This window comes from Dioscorea cayenensis, chromosome 7 (assembly GCF_009730915.1).
Source record: "Dioscorea cayenensis subsp. rotundata cultivar TDr96_F1 chromosome 7, TDr96_F1_v2_PseudoChromosome.rev07_lg8_w22 25.fasta, whole genome shotgun sequence".
Classification (NCBI taxonomy): domain Eukaryota; kingdom Viridiplantae; phylum Streptophyta; class Magnoliopsida; order Dioscoreales; family Dioscoreaceae; genus Dioscorea; species Dioscorea cayenensis.
Genome location: NC_052477.1, coordinates 3,863,341 through 3,887,628, shown reverse-complemented (window position 1 = coordinate 3,887,628; position 24,288 = coordinate 3,863,341). Strand labels below are relative to the sequence as shown.

Genomic DNA, 24,288 nt, shown 5'->3' with positions numbered 1-24,288 from the left:
TTCCATTTAAAAACACAGAAGGGCATTTTTGACCAAATTACTGAAAAGTAAGCTGTCAGAGGGCGCAAAAAGAATGATTTTTTTGAAAATATGAAATAATCCAAGGATTTTTTTCATCAAGTGAGAAAGTTGGAGGGATGATATAAACAATTTCTCAAATAAAAACTAGTTCCAAAGTGGGAAATGGACACATATTAATTTTTTTTAAAATGTAATTAATTTATATAGTTTATATGTTAATATAAATTCATTGTTTGCACTAATTTTTTGGAAGGTCACCCACCTTTCATCTTTTTGCAAATTGGTCACCCAGCTTTAATTTGAAGTTTTTTGGTCACTCAGTTTCGATTTTATCACACCGGCAGGTCACTCGGTCTTTTCCCGTCCCCCTTTGCTTACGTGGCTGCCGGAGAGAGTGAGTCAGGCTTCTCCTGACACGCTGGATGGCATAGTTGGACACGCCACGTCAAGTGAAGCTCGCCAGCTGAAGCAGCACACGCCACGTCATGCGAAGGGGCGCCACGCCAGCTCCTTCTTCTCCAAGAGGTCAGCTTCTTCTTCTCCAAGCATTGACAATGGGAAGACAAGAGTGAAGAAGTCAGCTTCTTCTTCTCCAAGGATTGACATTGGGAAGACGACAGTGAACAAGTGAAGGCTAGATCGAGCTGTTAACTAGGAGTGAATCTTCGAACGTGTGTGTGTGTGTGTGTGTGTGTGTGTTTTTTTTATGCCCTAGCTGTGAAGTTTAGATTCCCGTGTGTTTCAATGTAAATAATTGGAAAGAACGAAGATTGGATTCTGTTTAATCCTTGTTAAAACCCTAGCTGAGAAGTTTAGTTTTTGTGTAATCCTTTGTAAAACCCTAGCTGCGTAATAGTGCTCTAGTGCATCAACACCTGCTGGTCTTCTTTCCCAGTTCACCGCCATTGCTGTGAAGCAAACTTCACTCGATCACACCTTGCTATGGTTGCAATGTTGCGCCGCTGCTCAATGTTGGGACAATCTTCAGATGGAGTTTAGCAAGCCCTAAACTATGGAGAAGAAGCTGCCTATTTGGTCAAGTCTTGTCCACAGTCCATCTCTCGGGAAAGAAGGAGCTGACGTGGCACCCCTTCGCGTGACGTGGCGTGCGCTGCTTCAGCTGGCGAGCTTCACTTGACGTGGCGTGTCCAACTATGCCATCCAGCGTGTCAGGAGAAGCCTGACTCACTCTCTCCGGCAGCCACGTAAGCAAAGGGGGGCGGGAAAAGACCGAGTGACCTGCCGGTGTGATAAAATCGAAACTGAGTGACCAAAAAACTTCAAATTAAAGCTGGGTGACCAATTTGCAAAAAGATGAAAGGTGGGTGACCTTCCAAAAAATTAACCCTGCACCACCATCTAAAGATGGTGAAGAGAATTTTGGTTCGTATAAATACACTGAGCAATATTGGATATATAGTAATTGTTTTCAATTGTTTGTCCAACTTTAAAAGCAAGGATCTATGAATGTTACTTTGGTGAGTTGGTTGTCTAGACTCTATTTGGCATTGAAAAAAATTGTGTTGAAACCAATAGTAATATAGCTCTATTTGACATTTAATAAATTATGCCAAGCAACTAGTTCATAAAAAAAAAATGGTTTGATGGAATAACTTTTGGGTGTTTGCAGACATGGAATATTTTTAAAATAGACAAAATGGAATTAAAAAGGACCCAATAGACCTAACTGATGTTAGGATTATGATAAGCTCAAATTGAAGTAATAAGTCATGAATTTGAAAAAAAAATGCCAAATTTTGGCTAAATAAACCTAATCCCATTGGATGAGCCAAAATCATAGCATAACTATCAAACATAACACAACATAAGCTCTATGGCAGATTTGAGCTCTTTATTCATCATTTGCTTCTTAATTTCATGTAGTTTTCAACTATTCTATCAAATTTCTATACTTCCAGATTTTTTTGAAACAATCTTTGATTCTATTGGCTATTTTTAAAACTTTAAAATTAATGATAAATTGATTTTTATTTTACTTTATTTTATTTTATTTGAGGAAAGGTGGATAAATCGCTTCATTTAAAAAAAACAATCATAATAACAAACCATCTTTAAAAATCACTATGTGTCCTATCTAGCAATTGCAAAAAATATAGCTTAAAAAAAGAGTAAAAAGTTTATAATTGGAAAGACTGACAAATAATCTCAAAATGAGATTTGAAACATTGATTTATTTGTCCTTTTGCCCATAAATAAATAGATTGGTGCTGGACATGTTTGAAAAGAAATCTAATTTTGAAGAAAATTTTTTTTCAAAAAGTTAAGAGTTGAACTCACAAAATTTTACCACCAAAAAAGATTTTCTTGAAAATTGATTGTCCTATTTGTCTGAGAAAGAAAAAAATAAAAACTAACATTATATATGTATATATATATATATGTTCTTTTAGATATCAAGTACCATAAATTTTGTAATTTAAAAGAAAAAACTGAGTACAACTATGGCCATCAACTTGAATTGCAGAATTAATTAACAAACAGCTAAAATATTAATCAACTATTAGAGTTTCACATATAGTGTTAGTTGGTGATGCTTTGGAGATATTCACCCCAAAAACACACTTGTCATTGACCAAATAACCTTTCATTTTATCCTGAAAATCTCTCAAAGAAATGAATTTACAATAGCCATAAGAAGTTCCAACCATAATTTCAGAATTGGCTGCAACAAAAAGAAAAATACCATTAAGATCTATACAGAAAGTCTATCATGTATAGGAAAAATATAAGAGAACAAAGAGGCAATGAAATTAAAAACCTGACAAAGAATAATCCTTTCCCATTCTCTGATTCAACAAGGAGAGTTGATATACCACATTATATTGACACTTAGCAAAATGTGAAGGGACCTCATTCAGAGCAAGGAACAACCCAAGATAGTCCTCTCCATTTGTACTTTTCTTTAGATCAAACCTTAATTCCATGAAAAAAATTAAAATTGATAGATATTGTTAGATGCAAACCAAATATACCATCCAAGCGCGATTCAATCCAAGAAAATAAACTGATAAGATGAGAACCCAGGCTTATATATTCACATTGATCTATCATATAGATATATGTATGACCTAAAATCTGCCTGAGTATATGGTAAGTCTTATAAGTTCATACATACCACTTGCAATTTAGGACACTGAATTTTCCTGATTTATGCTCATATGTGCTATTGGAAAGATTGGAGAAGCACTCAATTGTCCAAAGAAAATTGTAGTGAAGTTTGGTATTTATTGTGGTTGATTGTGTCACTCTTGCTCCTGAGGCCGTAAGAATCTCACGGATAGTGTAAATTGGTGAAGCATTGGAGATATTCACCCCAAAAACACACTTGTCATTGACCAAATAACCATTCTTTTCATTGTGAAAATCTTTCAAGAAAATGAATTTATCAAAGCTACAAGAACCTTTGAGCATGACTTCACAATTAGCTACAAGAAAAGGAGAAAAATAATTAAACTCTACAAAGAAAGCTTATAGTATATATAAAAAGAAAAAGAAAAAGAAAAAGAATACAAGCAAACAAGCAAGCAATGACATCAAAAACTTGAAATGGAATGATTGTTTCCCGTGCTCTGATTCAACAAAGAGATCTGGCATGCCACATTATATTGATAATGAGTAAAAAATGGACGAACCCCATTTAAGACAAGGTGCAATGCAAGATAATTCTCTCCATCCACGCTTTTCTTTGGATAAAATTCTAGTTTCCTATAAAAATTAAAATTGACTAACAAAAATTAGACAAACACATAAATATTGTTAGATGCGAACCAAATATACAAGCTAGGCTGAATTAAAAAAACATTACTATAACAGATATATGTATAGAGATAAAATCTACGAAAGTATATAGTTAAGTCTTCTTCTAAGTTCATACATACCACTTGCAATTTTGGGCACTGAATTCTCTTGATGTATACATATATGCTCTTTTGGAAACATTAGAGAAGCACTCAATCGTCCAAAGAAAGTTATAGAAAGGATCAGTCGTTAATGTCATTAATGTGGTTGATTGCGCCACTCCTGTAAAAGCAAATTCTTCTATCAATTACCAAATAAGAAATAGAGACCAACAATTTAATTATTTATTTATTTTTATTTTATAAAATGAATAAGTCACGTGTCAAGGATGTTGTGTGGGTGAATTGATCATCAAATCCACGCTATTTATGAGACATGAAGTTTAGATTATAAGCCCACACCCACAACTATGGGATCCTAAGAATTATTTTTGCCCCCAAGAGAGAATTAAACTTGGGATTTTTAAATTTCCACACCAACATCTTTCACAGTAGAGTAAGTTCACTCGGAATAAAATGCCTTTGACAAAATAAAAGAGTTAATATTGTTAGAAGAGTTAAAAGTATTTCATTCACCTCCCTTCTCTTCTTGCTTCTCCTTTCCCTCTTCAACGGACCTCTTCTGCTGCCATTTTCTTCCCATACCTTGTTTTTTAACAGAAATTTGGTTCCCCATTTGGTCGTGCAGCCAAAAAGAAAATTTGTTCCCCTTTTGAAATCTGCATGCAGACATAATCAATGCAAATGAAAAACTAAAACTTGTAATAATAATTCATATCAAAACAAACAAACAACAACACATGGTTCTTTGAAGCAGAAAACCTACCAATAAACCCTTTATTATAAAAATAAAAATAAAAACTCTGAAAGCTGGAATTGTGGAAGAAAGAATGAAAGCCTCAGGGGGTTTATAAAGGAACTCATCGGAGACTAATAAGATTTCCTAACTAATTTAAATTCTACTTTTCTCCAATTTTTGAAAATATTAATCCCTTTCCAGATTTTGAAAACAAAATTAATATGTCTTATCAGGCTATTTTTTTTTAAATGTTGCATTTTTCTATTTTATTTACTTAAACACTCATTTTAGGGTTTATCATTATGATAGTAGCTATAAGATAATAATCAATCATGGTTGTTTTTGGATAAATAATATATGATATTTCTGTTTATTTATTTTGGGACTGTGTAAACAAAAGAGGAGTTAATATTTAAACTAACTCTTGACTTTATAAGCGCCACTAGACCAAGAGATTGTTGACGTTTTTAAATTTCATTTTGTAACTGTTGAATATTAATCACCTCAAATATTTGTCAGCTTTCTTTTAAATACTCTATTGTTTTTTTAAATGTCATGTAAACAGTAAATTAATTAAAATTGGTGCATTCCATCATACGTAAAATTTTGTTATTTTTATAAATGTATCCGTTAATTAAATTTAAAAGCAAACATTAGTAAAATTTTATTGTTAATTATCATAAACATAAAAATTTATCTTAAAAATCTAATGCTAAGACAATTCTTCTAGAATAGAAAATCCTGACTAAAGAAAGGAAAGTAACAAATTACTATGAATAGCATGAAGCACTACTATAAAATGGCCTACCATTTATATTTTGAAGCATTATCATAATTAAACTTTTACATTTTTTTAAATTTTAATTAATCTCAAATTTTTAAAAAAAAATTTTTAAGATAATATTGTCAAATTTGACATTTTCAAATTTTCTTCTAAAACATGTACTTTTCAAGGTTGTCAGACCCGGACCGGCCAGGCCGGTTCAACCGGAAAAACTGGGAACTGACCATGTGGCCGGCCTGGGTATACTCCATTGAACCGGGTATTAAAAAACCAGGTGTTAACCAGGTGACCCGGGCAGTTGAAATGAGAACCGATTGACCCGACCGGGTCAATTGGGTCACAATGTTTAATTTTTTTTTACAATATTTAATAATTTATTATTATTTTCTCATTAGAAACCACAAAATCGTGTATATTTATTAATATTAATTTATAATTTATAATAAATAAATAGAATTACAATATATATATATATATATATATCATAAACATACCAACAAAAATTAACATTTAAAAATAAAATCTATTAATGTGTTATGTAAATACTTTCTTAAAATTTAATTTATTAAGAAATTAAAACAATAAATGAGTGTAATTTTATTATAAAAATATAAGAAAATTTAAAACAAAATAAAAACTCAATTGAGATATAAGAATTAGTGAATTAAAATTCTTATCTATTTTAACAAAATCAACCAATAAACAAACAAATAAATAAATAACACCGAGAGAAGTTAGATAATTATATATTAATATATTAATATATTAAATTTGTAAATATTTAAAAAATGTAAAAATAAATGACATAATTAGAAAATTCTACTGTATATAAGGTCATTTATCAATTTAAATATCAAATTTGAGTATGTTTTTATATTATAATTATGGGTTTAATATTATATTTGCTCATTATTAATTATTATAATATTTTTTATATTTAATTATTGACCTCGGTTCAACCCAGTCGAACCCATTGACCCCTGACCCCTGGACTTAGCCGGGTCTGACAACCTTGGTATTTTTCAGATCTACCAAACTCATTTTCTTTCTGATTATGAAATAATCAAGAAAGATCTTCATATATATATATATATGTCATTTTTCTTTTCTACATTTCATCTCATATTAATTTTAATAAATATCTAATTATTTTGTCTTGGATAAAAAAATCTATTAAACTTATTTGCTTATTTATTATTTAAATTTTGATATCTCACACAATACACTATAAATTATCATGATCGAAACTCTTTTTATAAATTTAATATCACAAAAATGTGTCTTTTATGAGAGTTATTGATTTGATTCTTGTGCATTATGTTCACCCTTGTTTTTGTGAAATGTCAGAATTCATCTTTTAATACGAGTTGTTGCTTGAGAAAATCCTTTGGTTTATTTCGTTATTCTACTAAAATGTGCTAACCCATTCACTGAGTGACTTATGTTACTCATCCCCCCCCTTTTTCCTCCTTTCCAGGCTTTAGAGGGTAGTAGCAAGGCGGTACAGTGAAGTGTTGGGCATTGTTCTCTTTATCTTGCTATTTCCTATCCTCTGTATGTTTCTTATTTAACATGTAGCTTTGTATAAAAACTTGGATCCACTAGTGTATTTGCCACTCTATCTGTATGCTTGTATGTTGACTATTTCTGTAGAAACCTTGTGGTATTCATTATCAGTATATTTCTTGAATTCTATCAATAGGTTTGTTATTGTTACTTCTTTTGCGCAACACCATTGGTTTTGTGTATCTTATTGCATAAGTGTATTCTATTTCAGAATTCTTGATTTCAAGGTTAGTGTTATCCTTACGGCGACTCGGGGGTAGAGTGATGGGGTACCCCTCCTCTGGTTGTCGTGGCGGTTGTCGTGACGGTTGTCGTGTTCCAAGGCCCGTGGGCCGGGGCGTGACAGGTAAAACCATTGTTTCTCTCATATGGAACTTACATCAAGAGCTAATGAATATTACTGATATAATACCATCAAACGCATGCGAAAGCAACAATAAAATTTGGATATAATCTAATTGTTTTAATGAACATTTTAATTTAATTAAAAAGTTTAGAAAATTAACCCTCAGATTGCCGTAGATCTTCTCACGCCAAACGAAAGTCACACGCCGAAATTGATTCACTAGAGAATTGATTGATTCCATCTACGCTTATAAAGAAGTCATATTTATAAAAATTTCATAAAACATGATAAACATTATTCAATTATAAAATCCTATTCAAAACATGAGGCTTCATAACATGATCAACATTATTATTTCAGAGTTCTATTAGAAATATAAGTCTTAATATAACTAAAACCACTTGTATTTTTAAGTCCTTAAAATTTCATAAACTTCCATTATACATAAAACACATAAAAAAAAATATCTTGAAGGTTAACTAGAAAACATAATTATATTTCACAAGAACAATTATTCTTGTTGCTATTGATTAATCAGCTAACCACTTGCGGCACATCATGAGCAGGACAACTGGTAAGGCTAATTATGTAATATCAAGTAGCATAGGGGTTTTCCCTCTTAATTGAATGATCATATTGTTCCATGATTGAGCTTGTGAGATCCAGCGAGCGCTAGGGTCCAATCTCTCGTCACCTTGTAATTTGCTTCGTGTAATTCATAAAATTACATAATATAATTATTTTAATTATGTATAAAATTAAAATACATATACATGTATATATATGTATTATATGTTTATTGTCATTTAACACCTATATTATCAATGTTTAATAAAGTATTGCAACTATAGTTCCATCAATTGTCATCAATTAATCAATAAAGTATAATGACAACTCTTTATTTTTTATTAATTTATATCATAAATATTAAAATTTTCATTTATTTAGAAAATACATATAAAAAATAAAAATTATGCATAACTTGTGCTTCTAATGTTAATCATGAATACACAAATAATAAAAATGTTTTGAATTTAAATCGATATTATAATTATATTTCCATAAGTAGCATTATTCCTTCCGTTCTTTTTTATCTGTTACAAATTCATGTTTATTTTTATTTGTCATTTTTTAACATAAAAAAATATTTATTATTTTTTTTTAAAAATTACTCTTAATATATTATTCAACTCTCTTGTTGGAATTAAATATGAGAAAAAAAATGTAAAATATGTAAATTAAGAGTAATTTTAAAAACATAATTATTTTTTTATAAAATTATGTAAAATAATTAAATTTTTTAGTTAGGATACATAAAAAGTTAGGGAGGGAGTATTAATTAAGTACGTATATCACTCACTTAGTCACTTTTATATCGAATGCTCTTACGTCCCATCATAAGCGGACAGTTGGCAAGGGATAATTCTAGAAGATCAGCTCGTCCAATACTTTTTCCCGCTCTTTTCCCTCCACCGCCTTCATAAGATCTCCCTCTCGATCAAGCGTTAGGGTTTAATCTCTCTTCACTTTGTCTTGTTGCTGTAATGATTGCAAATGAACTAACCCTTTAGTCCCACATCGGCTATGAGATGGACTCTTTGTGTGCATATAAGTGGTGAGCATCCTTCACCACTAGGCCGGTCTGTGGAGTTGTGGATCCCACCTTGTGTGTTGTGTGTGGGTTGGGTGAGGGGCTGACCAACGAAGGGTTCTGACCCAGCCTGGTCGGGCTTAGCACGGGTCCGAGTGAAGTGTCGCTGAGTGAAGCGTGCATTTGCCCTCACCATGCCATAGGGGTTGGGGCTACCCCTACCCCTATAGGCCGGCCTCGTGAGTCGTGGATCCCACCTTGTGTGTTGTGTGTGGGTTGGGTGAGGGTCGACCAACGAGGGTTCCGACCAGTCGGGCGGCTTAGCGCTGGGGTCTGAGTGAAGTGTCGTTGAGTGAAGCGTACCTGCCCCACCATGCCATAGGGTTGGGGCTACCCCTACCCCATAGGCCGGTCTTTGGGCGACACGCCTCCTCACCACTTGTGTGCATAACAATGGTGCTTTTCGTTGAGAGTCGATGTGGGCCACGACTCGTCAGGTTCGGTCGGCGCCCTGCTACGAGGGTTCCGACGTGGAGGGTTCCGATCAGCCGGCTGGCGCTACTGGGGTCTGAGTGAAGTGCCCTGAGTGAAGTACTGTTGGTCAGGCGCCCAGATTAACCGGACTGACGAGGGCGTCAGTGTCTTGATCGATGGGGTAATGTAATGATTGCAAATGAACTAACCCTTTTAGTCCCACATCGGCTATGAGATGGACTCTTTGTGTGCATATAAGTGGTGAGCATCCTTCACCACTAGACCGGTCTTTTGGTGACACGCTCTCCTCACCACTTGTGTGCATAACATTGGTGCTTTCATTGAGAGTCGATGTGGGGCACGACTCGTCGAGTTTGGTCGTGCGTGCCCGGCCACGAGGGTTCCGACCGTGGAGGGTTCCGACCAGTCAGCCGGGTCGCTACCGGGTCTTAGTGAAGTGCCCTGAGTGAAGTACTGTTGGTCAGGCGCCCAGATTAACCGGACTGACGAGGGCGTTGTCTTGATCGGTGGGGTAATGTAATGATTGCAAAATGAATCTAACCCCTTTAGTCTCACATCGGCTATGAGATGGACTCCTTGTGTGCATATAAGTGGTGAGCATCCTTCACCACTAGACCGGTCTTTTGGTGACACGCTCTCCTCACCACTTGTGTGCATAACATTGGTAGGGTTTAATCTCTCTTTCACTTTGTCTTGTTGCTCTCCTTGAAAATCAGGTCAGTATGAAGGTCGATTCTCCTCGTTTTGATTGATAATTATTGGTTTTTGACACATTCATTAGAATTTTAGGTTTTGAATCTGTTGGTTTCTCCACCAATAAACCAAGATAATCATTGGTTTTTGTGATTATTGGTTGATTATCTATGTGAGTATTGGTTTATCACGGTTGGCTTCTAAGTTCGTTGCTATTTAGTGCTTCTGTTGATTGTTGATTGATCTCCTTCTTCTTGTTTTCTTTCTTTCTTTTTTCCTTCACATTTTTATTTTCTTTTTTTCTTTTTTCCTTCACATTTTTATGCATTTATTTGAATTCTATGTTTTGATATGTTGGTTTGATTCCCACTTCTCTGTAATTTTCTTGCTTTCATTGGTTTTCTTTCTTTCTTTATGCTTTTTTTTTAATTTGGCAACTCTCTGCTATGATACATAGAGATGAAGATTGTTAAGCAAACAGATCTAGAGGAAAAATGCACCACATTATGAGGGTTGATGCTGATCAAAAGACATTCACTTCAGAGGAATATGAAAATTCCTGGCTGTATTACTATATCCGTTAGTCTTTTATTATTTCTTTGTGCTTTAAGAAATGGCTTATGCCATTATATTTATCAATCAGACTCATTTAAAGTTTTGTGTGGTAAAAAACTACCAAAAAAAAAAAAAGCATGATATGCTTTACCAGATGTTCAAGGACTCCTTGTCTGATTATCTTAAAGAAACGATTAGAGAATCTGCCCCTTCTATATTTTATTTTATTTTATAATCCTAGGTTTTATTTTATTTTATTTTTATTACATGGCCTAATTGCATACATTGAAGGCATAAAAGAAACAACCATTATGGACTTATCACAGTTAAATACCAACATCCGGATCTTATAAATATTTTCTTAAGATCGTCATATATACTCTTCGCTTTGCATTTGCCTTTTTTTCCAAGCAACAGTGTATAAATCATGTGTGCGTATATATATGAACAAGTGACAATAAATGCAGCAAGTGGAATTCAGAAAAAAAGAAAGAAAGAAGAACAATATGCAGAATTACGAATTAATGACCGTTGGAAGTGGGGGACAGTGATGGATAATACTATCAGGGGGTGTTTGGATGTCAAGATTGGAGTGGGAGTGAGGGAGGATTGGATGAAATTCCTTATTTGGGTATACATCAATGGGAGTGAGGGAGGATTATGAAGTGAGTGAGACTCACCTATGTGAGTGAGTCTCACTCACCACATAATTGGGGGGATTGTAGCCTTGTAGGGGGATTGGGCAACTTTAAATATGAAAATGACTAATATGCCCTTATATATATCATGTTTTACAAAGTGTTTTTAATTGTTTTGATTTTTTTATTACATTGTTGTTCTTATACAAAATAAATAATTGTTATAGTTAACTTCTTTTATTGGAATTATTTTTATTTTAATTTGTAATTAATATTATTAGTTAATAGTTAATTAATGATATTATTACTTAAATTTAAAAAATTAGAATGAAATTATAGTATTATAAAGTTAAATATTTATTTTTGATAATTAACTATTTACATTTTTTTAATATTTTTAAAAGATATAATTAAAAATAACTCATTATTATTATATGTACAATAGTATTTGTTTTGCATAAAGGGCATAAGTGTCATTTTATCATATTTACTTTCTTTACTTTTCCCATTCCCAATAAATTACTCTCCAAACCTTACCAACCAAGCACATTCTTTATTCTCACTCCTATTCCACTCCCCTTCATGTCACTCATATCCCATTCCTCCCTAAATCCACTCCTGACAACCAAACGCCCCCTCAATGCAACGGTCTATGTTCTGCCCCCACACCTTAGAAGCTACAGTCATTGATTCAATTGATGATATATAAGTTTCTTCTACTGAAACATTTCATGATTTGACGAATATATTTCTTTAATGATTGATTAATATGACGAAGAATTAGTGAAGAGATGAAAACAGAAAGAGGAGCACAAATGGGCAGACATGCACACATGGAAAGTGCAATGATATTGTGGTCCACCAGTGATTTCCACATTACAACAACCAATTTATCTGATTAATTTTAATGGACAGTTGAAATTATCCTTGGGTTGTTAACAAGACCAAAACCAAAAGATTAATGGATGTCTTGATGTTAACTATTCAAACAGAAGATGTGGAGATGGTGAATAATACCCCACACAAGTTCCACATATATATTCTTTTTTCATTCTCAGATACTGCTATATATGCATCATCATCATCATCATATGAAGAACAAAAACAAGAGCAAATAGAGATAAAAAATCAAAGATCATGAGAGTACATGCATGTTGAAGAAACTAAGCAATTTTTTTTGAAAGATTTATGATGATGATGATGATCACCATGATGGAGTGAATGCATGTAAAATTTGTGATGATGTTTGTTGATGAGTGATTGAAGCTGCAAGATGACCTGATCATCATCATATATATGAAACAAAACCCGTACTCTCGAAGAAGGAACAATTAAAAACAATGAGACTTAATTAAAAACCAAATACAGATCTCACCGTGCTTCCCCACCGATCTCTGGCATCGATGTTAGCTTTCCACCGAACAAACAACCTGAAGACCTCCAAATGCCCCTCGCACGCCGCAATATGCAGCACAGTCCGCCCATCAAGATCGATACTATTCACATCAACCCCCTCCTGAAGGAGCTCCTCCACACCATACACATCCTCATGGCAAGCCAAAAATAGAAGCTTCATCATACAATCGAGGTTCTCAAGCACAGTGAGCTCATCCAGGCAGCAGTTACTCCGGCGTTGGGGATCGAGCGATGATTGCCGGCTAAAGGTGAATCTAGAGGAGCACAATAGCTTGATATCGAAGAAGAGATTGCAGCGAGCCGGAATTCCACCTTTCTTTTCGATAGATGCCTTAGAGAACTACCGCGATAGATCGGAGGTCAGTGGCACAGTCACCGCCATGGATGCGATTCGTGATGGGGATCGAGAGGGTGGGGAATTCCAAGAAATTCCTCACATTCATAGGATCGAGAGCTTCAATGGCGCCGATTGGAATCGCCGGCCAGGGAGGAGAAGGAGATCGAGGGATTGAATCTAGGGTTTGTGTGAGTGAGTGTTGGAGAGACAGAGAATAAGTGATTTATTTATTTATTTTAATTTTAAAATAGAGGGATTTTGTTAAACCGGAGATATAGATTAATATAAATAACATTTTACTCTATTATTGAAGTGGTTTTTAAAAAACCCCTTTCTACATGTGTGTTTTTAAAAATTAAAAATGATGTAGTGACCATAGGCGATTAAAATTAAAAAGTAGTTCCAACACGGAAAATGGACACATATTATTTTTTTTCTTTTAAAATCTAATTAATTTATATAATTTATATGTTAATATAAATTCATTATTTGCACACCAATCTAAAAATAGTGACCAACGACTTTTTGGGTTAATTAGTACTGGGTTCTTTTGTAGATGTTCATTTCACAGAGGAGCCGAGATCGAATTCTCACGTCCCTGCAAAGCTGAGTATCAAGTCGAGCTCCATCGAGCCTGCCTCCACCGCGCACGTCCTCACTCAAGATTTGTTGCTTTTTATAAAAAAATATCTAAAGATGGCCAAAAAAATTTTGTTTTTTATAAATATTACTGAGATTTCAGAAATATTTGAAAGCTCTATTTGCGTCATTTGTTTGTCCAACTTTATAAAGCAAGGATCTATGATTGTAACTTCCGTGAGTTGGTTGTCTAGACTCTATTTGGCATTGATAAAAATTGTGTTGAAACCAATAGTGATATAAGTTTGATGGAATAACTTTTGGGTGTTTGCTTGGAAATTCCAAGCTAGGAATTTTATGTTTGGAAATATTATAAGAACCTCGATTAAGGATGGAGTTAATGATCTATCAACTTGCTTAAGAACTTGGATTACAGAATGAAATGGTAAGCTCGGCGCAAAGCAGTGGTTGTTATGTGAAGCAGACATGAAACATTTTTAAAATAGAGACCTAACTGATGTGTTAGGATTATGATAAGCTCAAATTGAAGTAAAAAAGTCATGAATTTCATAAAAATAAAAAAATAATGCCATATTTTGGCTAAATAAACCTAATCCCATTGGATGAGCCAAAATCATAGCATAACTATCAAACATAACACAACAAAAACTCTACGGCAGATTTGAGTTCTTTATTCATAATATGTTTCTTAATTTCATGTAGTTTCAATTATTCTATCAAATTTCTTTACTTCCAGACTTTTTGAAACAATCTTTGATTCTATTGGCTGTTTTTAATTTTTTTAAAAATAATGATAAATTGATTTTATTTTATTTTATTTTATTTGAGCAAAATGGATAAACCACTTCATTTTGAAGAATACAATCATAATAACAGACCATCTTTGAAAATCACTAGGTATCTTATCCAAGAATTACAAAAAATATAGCTAAAAATGAGAAACGGTCATAAAGTTATAACTGAAAAATTGATAAATAGTCTCAAAATGAGATTTAAAACATTGATGCATTTGCCCTTTTGCTCATAAGATAAATTGTTGTCCTGGACATGTTTGAAAAGAAATCTAATTATGAAGAATCTATTTTTGTTTCAAAAAGTTAGAGTTGAATTCACAAAATTTTAGCACCAAAAAAGATTTTCTTGAAAATTGATTGTCCTATTTGTTCTTGTAAATCAGAAAGAAAAAAAAAACTAACATTTTATATGTATATAGATACGTTCTTTTAGATATCAAGTACCATAAAATTTTGTAATTTAAAAGAAAAAACTGAGTACAACTATGGCCATCAACTTGAATTGCAGAATTAATTAACAAACAGTTAAAAATATTAATTAACTATTAGTGTTTCACATATAGTGTTAGTTGGTGATGCTTTGGAGATATTCACCCCAAAAACACACTTGTTATTGACCAAATAACCTTTCATTTCATCCTGAAAATCTCTCAAAGAAATGAATCTACGATAGCCATGAGAATTTCCAACCATAACTTCATAATCAGCATCGGCTGCAACAAAAGGAAAAATACTATTAAGATCTATACAGAAAGTCTATCATGTATAGGAAAAATATAAGAGAACAAAGAGGCAATGAAATTAAAAACCTGACACAGAATAATCCTTTCCCATTCTCTGATTCAACAAGGAGAGTTGATATACCACATTATATTGACACTTAGCAAAATGCGAAGGGACCTCATTCAGAACAAGGAACAACCCAAGATAGTCCTCTCCATTTGTACTTTTCTTTAGATCAAATCTTAATTCCCTGAAAAAAATTAAAATTGATAGATATTGTTAGATGCAAACCAAATATACTATCCAAGCGCAATTCAATCCATGAAAATAAACTGATAAGATGAGAACCCAGGCTTATATATTCACATTGATCTATCATATAGATATATGTATGACCTAAAATCTGCCTGAGTATATGGTTAAGTCTTATAAGTTCATACATACCACTTGCAATTTAGAACACTGAATTTTCCTGATTTATGCACATCTGTGCTATTGGAAAAAATGGAGAAGCACTCAATTGTCCAAAGAAAATTATAGTAAAGTTTGGTCGTTAGTGTGGTTGATTGTGTCACTCTTGCTCCTGAGGCCGTAATAATCTCACTGATAGTGTAAATTGGTAATGCTTTGGAGATATTCACCCCAAAAACACACTTGTCATTGACCAAATAACCATTCTTTTCATTGTGGAAATCTTTCAAGAAAATAAATTTATCAAAGCCATAAGAACCTTTGAGCATGACTTCAAAATTAGCTACAAGAAAAGGAGAAAAATAATTAAACTCTACAAAGAAAGCTTAATTATAGTATATATAAAAAGAAAAAGAAAAAGAATACAAGCAAGCAATGACATCAAAAACCTGAAATGGAATGATTGTTTCCCGTGCTCTGATTCAACAAAGAGATCTGGCATGCCACATTATATTGATAATGAGTAAAAAATGGACGAACCCCATTTAAGACAAGGTGCAATGCAAGATAATTCTCTCCATCCACGCTTTTCTTTGGATAAAATTCTAGTTTCCTATAAAAATTAAAATTGACTAACAAAAATTAGACAAACACATAAATATTGTTAGATGCAAACCAAATATACAAGCTAGGCTGAATTAAAAAAACATTCCTATAACAGATATATGTATAGAGATAAAATCTACAAAAGTATCCAGTTAAGTCTTCTTCTAAGTTCATACATACCACTTGCAACCTACGGCACTGAATTCTCTTGATGTATACACATATGCTCTTTTGGAAACATTAGAGAAACATTCAATCGTCCAAAGAAAGTTATAGAAAGGATCAGTCATTAATGTCATTAATGTGGTTGATTGCGCCACTCCTGTAAAAGCAAATTCTTCTATCAATTACCAAATAAGAAATAGAGACCAACAATTTAATTATTTATTTTTTTATTTTATGAAATGAATAAGTCACGTGTCAGGGATGTTGTGTGGGTGAATTGATCATCAAATCCACGCTATTTATGAGACATGAAGTTTAGATTATAAGCCCGCACCCACAACTATGGGATCCTAAGAATTATCTTTGCCCCTCAAAAGAGAATTAAACTTGGGAATCTTAAATTTCTACACCAACATCTTTCACAGTAGAGTAAGTTCACTTGGGCTAAAATGCCTTTGACAAAATAAAAGAGTTAATATTGATAGAAGAGTTAAAAGTATTTCATTCACCTCCCTTCTCTTCTTGCTTCTCCTTTCCCTCTTCAATGGACCCCTTCTGCTGCCTTTTTCTTCCCATACCTTGTTTTTTAACAGAAATTTGGTTCCCCATTTGGTCGTGCAGCCAAAAAGAAAATTTGTTTCCCTTTTGAAATCTGCATGCAGACATAATCAATGCAAATGAAAAACTAAAACTTGTAATAATAATTCAGATCAAAACAAACAAACAACAACACATGGTTCTTTGAAGCAGAAAACCTACCAATAAACCCTTTATTATAAAAATAAAAATAAAAACTCTGAAAGCTGGAATTAATTAAAATTAGTGCATTTCATCACATGTAAAATTTTGTTATTTATATAAATGTATTCGTTAATTAAATTTAAAAACAAACATTAGTAAAATTTTATTGTTAATTATCATAAACATAAAAATTTATCTTACAAAATCTAGTGCTAAGACAATTCTCCTTGAATAGAAAATACTGGCTTAAGAAAGGTAAGTGACAAATTACTATGAATAGCATGAAGCATTACTATAAAAGGGCTACCATGTATATTTTTAAGCATTATCATAATTAAATTTTTACATTTTTTTCAATTTTAATTAATCTCAAAATTTTAAAAAAAAATATTTTAAGATAATATTGCAAAATTTGACATTTTCAAATTTTTTTCTAACATGTATTTTTCAGATCAACCAAACTCATTTTCTTTCTGATTATGAAATAACCAAGAAAGATCTTTATATATATATATATATATATGCCATTTTTCTTTTCTACATTTCATCTCATATTAATTTTAATAAATATCTAATTATTTTCTCTTGGATAAAAAAAAATCTATGAAACTTATTTGCTTATTTATTATTTAAATTTTGATATCTCACACCATACGCTATAAATTATCACGATCAAAACTCTTTTTATAAATTTAATATCACAATGTATAAAACTCATCTATTATTTTTAAATAACTTCGTAATTATCTTTTATTTAAAAAAATAAAAATAAAATAATAACAAGTATATCATCCTCCAAAGATAAAGTTACAACAATAGCGAAAGATTTGGCAAAAAGGTAATAGCCTGATTCCCTGAACTTTAAATCTTAAATTAAAAAAATTTAAAAAAAAACTATCATGATGGGGAACATACACATAAATCAGCAATAGGATTACTTGAATTTACCAAACTCAATTTCATTTTATTTATAAATAACGTCATAATTCTATTTTATTTTCTTAAAAAAAAAAATAAAAAAAAATAAAGGCACATGTATCATACATCATCCAAAGATTGCGTTAGGATTAGGGTTGATCCATAAAAACAATAACGTGTCAGTGACTCAGTGTAATGGGGAAAAATCCACAAAAATTATTGAGCAATAAATTACCATTATGGGTGAGATCAATAAATATAGCAATATGAATAAAGTAGAAGTTATTTTAGAAACACAAAAAAAAAGGAGGGGTGGAAACACATGATGCATCCAAAGTTTCAAACGAAAAAAAATAAACAGAAGTAGATGGAAAACAGAGCGACAACTTAGATGAGAGCTGCACTTTCCTTTTATTTGTTTAATCTCTATTAATTATTATTATGTTCAAGAACGATTTGTCAATCTGTTTATGAAATCTCCAACCACATGAACTAAATCTGGTCTGCTCGTTTAAATCATATATTTAATTATTAAAATTATTTTATTATTATTTTTGGTTTTAACGAATACACTGCAACCACCCCCATCCAAAGGATTGTCAATACATTGTCAAAGGATCACATAAGAAAATCCCTTGATTTGTAACTCTAGAGTGGTAAAACTAATATTTCTCTCATAGGGGACCTACATCAAGAGCTAATGAATATTATTGATATTATGAGATCAAAAACATGTGGAAACAACAATAAAATTAGATATAATATAATTGTTTTAATGAATACTTAAATTTAATTAAAAAGTTTAGAAAATTAACCCTCGGATTCCCGTAGATCTTTTAATGCCGAACGAAAGTCCCACGCCTTTAAATCACACGCTGCTGAAATTGACTCACTAGAGAATTAATTAATTTCCTTCTATGCTTTAGAGACAAGTCATATTTATAAAAGCTTCATAAAACATGATAAATATTGTTCAATTATAAAATCCTAATCGAAACATGAGACTTCATAACATGATAAACATTATTATTTCAGAGTTCTATTAAGAATATAAGTTTTAATAAAATTAAGCCCACTTTTATCTTTAAGTCCTTAAAATGTCATAAACGTCCTTTATATATAAAACACATATATTTGAAGGTTAAATAGAAAACATAATTATATTTTCACAAGAACATTTATTCTTGCTGATATTAATTAATCAGCTAATCACTTGCGGCACATCATGAGCAGGACAACTGGCATGGGTAATTATGTAATATCAAGTAGCATAGGGGTTTTTCCCTGCTTGTTTCCCTCCACCTTTATAAACATTGCCGCTTAATTGAATGATCATATTGTCCCATGATTGAGCTTGTGAGAACTACGGGCGCTAGGGTCTAATCTCTCGTCACCTTGTTTGCTTTGTGTAATTCATAAAATTACATAATATAATTATTTTTAATTATGTATAAAATTAGAATACATATACATGTATATATACATTTTGTGTTATATATTTATTGTCATTTAACACCTATATTATCAATGCTTAGTAAAGTATTGCAACTACGGTCTACGGCTCCTTCAATTGTCATCAATTAATCAATAAAGTATAATGAGAATTCTTTATTTTTTTATTAATTTATATCTTAAATATTAAAAATTTCATTTATTTAGAAAATACATATAAAAAATAAAATTTATGCAGAACTTGTGTTTCTAATGTTAATCATGAATACACAAATAATAAAAATGTTTTGAATGTTAAATCGATACTATAATTATATTTCCATAAGTAGCTTTAGTCTTGTAACTATTATTAATTAAGTAGGTTTATCACTCACTTTTATATAGAACGCTCCTGCATCCCATCATAAGCGGACAGCTGGCAAGGGATAATTCTAGAAGATCAGCTCGTCCAGTGCTTTTTCCGGCTTTCTTCCCTCCACGGCCTTTATAAGATCTCCCTCTCGATTAAGCGCTAGGTTTTGATCTCTCTTCCCTTAGTCTTGTTGCTCTCCTTGCAAATCATATCAGTATGAAGATCGATTCTCCTCGTTTTGATTGATAATTATTGGTTTTTGTGCTTGTTATTATGTTTTTCTTGAATTTTTTTTGGGTATCTTGAGGAGAATGGTATATGTGATTGCTATTTCGAGGTTATCATGCTGTGTTGTAGTTTTATCATCTGATTTCTTGCATTTGATGCTGTTTTTTGGTTGATTATTTTTGAGTTATTTTTTGGGTGAGGAATTGTTTATCTCTGTTCGTTCTTGATTGTGTTGCTATTTAGTGCTTTCTTTAATTGGTTTATTTTGCTAGGCTTTTGTCACGTCCCAGCCCCACAGCCGGGCCCGCGGACAGATCGGCCACATCCAATGGGACTGGGCCCCACTGGGTGCTGCGCCTAATAACCCTGGTCGAGTCAGCCCTATGAGCGAGATAAGAACGATGATACAAAAAGACAAATAGGATACTTGAAGCTGAAATCTATAAGATGCGGACTTTAGCGATCTCTACGGAATATAAATACTAGCCCAACAGTTCAGAATTACAAATACAATCAGAGTACAAGCCTTACACTCACAAAAGGGAAATAACAAGATACTGATAACGCAGACAATACGACTCTCTGACACCCCCCAGTTCTAAACTTGATCTTCTCCTGCGAGACGGAATACACTGCAGTGCATGAGCCACAGGGCCCAGTGGGATCGCAGAAAATAACGGATATAGCGGATATTGCGGAATAATAGCTCATGCTTCATACGGAATACAAAAAAATACGCAGAATCTTTGGAATAATCCAAAAAAACACAAAAAAACACGCGAAATACATCTCCATGGCTAATAGCAAATCAACGACGACGAGTTTTGGATCTTCGACTATGAAGTCGAAGCGAGCGAACGAGCAGGAATATCAGCGGTAGTAGCTGGGATCTTCGACCGTAGTCGGGGGTAGCGCTACTACTAGAAAACATGTGCACATGGCTAGGACTTACTCCTCCTAGCTGGGCGAGCCAGAAATGGAGATGTACTAAAAACCACAGAAAATACGGAATACAGACAGAGGAATTACTGAATAAGTAATGCAAATAAGAAAATAAATAAATAAACATAAATACCACGCAAATAAATAAATAAATAAAATTATTAAACAATGCAATAATTAAATAATAATTATTGCCAGAAATACGGAATTATATAGTGCGAGAGCCTACCTGGCTCCGAGCTACAGAGTTGGGTTCACCAAGTCCCGCGAACCACAGCCCGGTATGGATCTACCCAGACAGAATAATCTAACTTAGGTTACAAATCTTGGGCCGGGCCTAAATTACAACTATAGCTCAAGCTAATTCAACAAATAAAAGAGTTCATAGCTAGCATGACAATAGAACAACCATGCACATAAATATAAACACATGAAAATAGCATGAACATAAATGATCAAACAAAAGCCATGCTCATTTTAAGAAAATTAACTAATTGAACCAACAAAAACCCAGGCTGCAGATTTAAAAGAGTTTAAAGAAAAACTTAAGGTCAGACAAACCCTTCTAACTGCAAGATTAACTATATAAAATAATCATAAGGAAAACAAAAGGTTAAAGAAAGGGTTTAAGCTCTAGTTGAAAGATTACATCTCAAATTAAAACCGTATGAATATATATATATATATATATATATAGATTTTCAGAAAATAACACATGAAGCTATTGCCATTGAACTAAATACATATACAACTGTAATCAAGACTTAAAGATATAACCCATTAATCAGTTGAGAAAACAAAATTGAAATAATAATAATAAAATACAAATTCCTAAGCACTCAGGATTATGAAATTCTGCAGAAGCATTATGCTTAAAACGATTTCAACATGTGTTTAGTTACACTAAGTAAGATTAACAAGGATTAGCTTTGCTTAGTGGGTTAAGCTATAAATTCCCAATTTTTGATTTAAGAATACAACAACCTACAAGCACAAATACAATACTCAAACATAAAACAAGCTGGTAAGTATACACCTAAATTGCAACCCCAAAATATACAAGCATAAGTTTAAGGTCATCAACAAAGCATGAGAAAGGCAGCATGCTACAACACATAAAGATCAACATGCTCAAAACAAGGAGACAAACATTAAGACACACTATCATTAAACCAATTTAAGACATCAGACATGAAGTACAAGAAAAACTCCAAGCAAGCCAGAAGCATGCTGTTCTCCATCAAGCTTCAATCACGAGCAAGAATCACCTACCTCTAATCTCTCCGAGGATCCGCCGGTGAAGAGAATCTTCCTCCAACTCCAAGCTTTAAGAGAAGAAAAAACTGGAATTTCGGCCTCCTGAAGATGCCAATCAGCAAGCAAGCTTGAGCTGCTCCCCTTAAAACTAAACAAAACACCACATGCCAATAATTCACTCATCAAGATCCGGTTTTTAAGGGCAAAGAGACAAACAATGGGGGCCCGCTCACCAAAAGCTCAGTCAACCCGTCAAAGTTGAAGAAAAAGAATTTTACAAACATTACAGCTTTGATCTCTCTTCACTTCTTGTTGCTCTTTTTGCAAATCGGGCCAGTATGAAGATCGACTCTCCTGATTTTGATAAGATTTATGTCAATTTTTTTGTTGTCATTAAGCATTTATTGAATTTAGTAATTATCTCTTATTTTCGTTGATAATTTTCTGATTTCTTCCTCTTTGTAGGGTGATATGTTTATTACTTTTTGTTCTTGATCATGTTACTAGTTCATGCTATATTTAATTACTTCCTTTTCTTATTTACATTTTTGACACATTCATTAGAATTTTAGGTTTTGGATCTGTTGGTTTGTCCACCAATAAACCAAGATAATCATTGGTTTTTGTGATTATTGGTTGATTATCTATGTGAGTATTGGTTTATCACTGTTGGCTCCTAAGTTTGTTGCTATTTAGTGCTTTTGTTGATTGTTGATTGATCTCCTTCTTCTTGTTTTCTTTCTTTCTATTTTCCTTCACATTTTTATGCGTTTATTTGAATTCTATCTTTTGATCTGTTGGTTTGATCGCCACTTCTATGTAGTTTTCTTGCTTTCATTGGTTTTCTTTCTTTCTTTATGCTTAATTTGGTGACTCTCTGCTATGATACATAGAGATGAAGATTGTTAAACAAACAGATCTAGAGGAAAACTGCACCACATTATGAGGGTTGATGCTGATCAAAAGACATTCACTTCAGAGGAATATGAAAATTCCTGGTTGTATTACTATATCCGTTCGTCTTTTATTGTTTCTTTGTGCTTTAAGAAATGGCTTATGCTAGAGGTGGGCACGGGCCGGTTAACCAGGCCCGTCGGGCCCGACCCGCCGGGTCCGGTTCACTAGAAGCCAGACCCCGGAACCGGCCCGTGCTACAGAGGAGACCCGCCAGGCCGGGTTGACCCGGCAGGCCCGCCTTGTCCGGTTCAATCTGTGAATGAACCGGACCCGGCCCGGCTTATCACAGAACCCGCCGGGTCCGGGTCAGGCCTGTTTGACCCTGCGGGTTTTTGTAAATAACAAAAACCAATTGTCATGGATGGTGTTTGAAAATAGGACCTCTCACATGGGAAAATAACATTAACCAATTGACCTACAGATTTTTCTTGTTTTAGTGTAAAATATAAATAAATATAAATAAGTTGCAAAATATTTTTTAAATTTAATCCCAAACAACAAAAAATTTAAAATAATTTATAATAACTTAAAAAATTTTAAGATATATCAAAATAATTTTAAAAAAGATAAAAAAAAAACTACATTTTTAATTTATTTATCTATCAAATTAAATTATTAGCACACTTTTTTAAGTGTAACAAAATGTATATATCAAGTAGTATTCTTATTTTAAATTGAAGTTATCATCAACTTATTTATTTATTATAATTAGGGTTGGCTCTAGATTTTACTTTGGTCTCTAACAATAGGGTTATTATTGTGCTTATCATGTTGTCATTGAAAAAAAGTTACAAATCAAAATAATATGGTGTGAACCATTATTTAAAGATATTTTTTTTTACTAATATATTTTTTTATAAATTGATATACATAATTTAAAAACAAATTTTTGTAATTTTATTTTTGATTTTATAAATTGAAACAAAATAATCTAATATATATGTGGCAAATAAGAGTGTGCTATTTAAGAGAATTTAAGAGTGCATCTGTAGGGACTTGGTGCTTATGTGCCAAAAGAAGATTAACAAAATAATTATTTTTTATAAAAATATTTATGAAAATTTATTGTTTGATACTTTGATA

The 24,288-nt window shown here is 32.6% G+C and overlaps 1 protein-coding gene across 1 annotated transcript; it reads right to left on the bottom strand.

Annotated features, from left to right (window-relative positions):
• Positions 1–20,548: 20,548 nt before the first annotated feature.
• LOC120264538 lies at positions 20,549–22,446 on the bottom strand. The gene is made up of 3 exons (XM_039272356.1): positions 22,264–22,446; positions 21,221–21,280; positions 20,549–20,664 (listed from the first exon to the last, which is right to left on the bottom strand). Exons 1-3 carry the CDS (start codon positions 22,429–22,431, stop codon positions 20,563–20,565), a joined length of 330 nt encoding a protein of 109 aa, XP_039128290.1. The 5' UTR covers positions 22,432–22,446; the 3' UTR covers positions 20,549–20,562.
• Between the last annotated feature and the right edge of the window lie 1,842 nt (positions 22,447–24,288).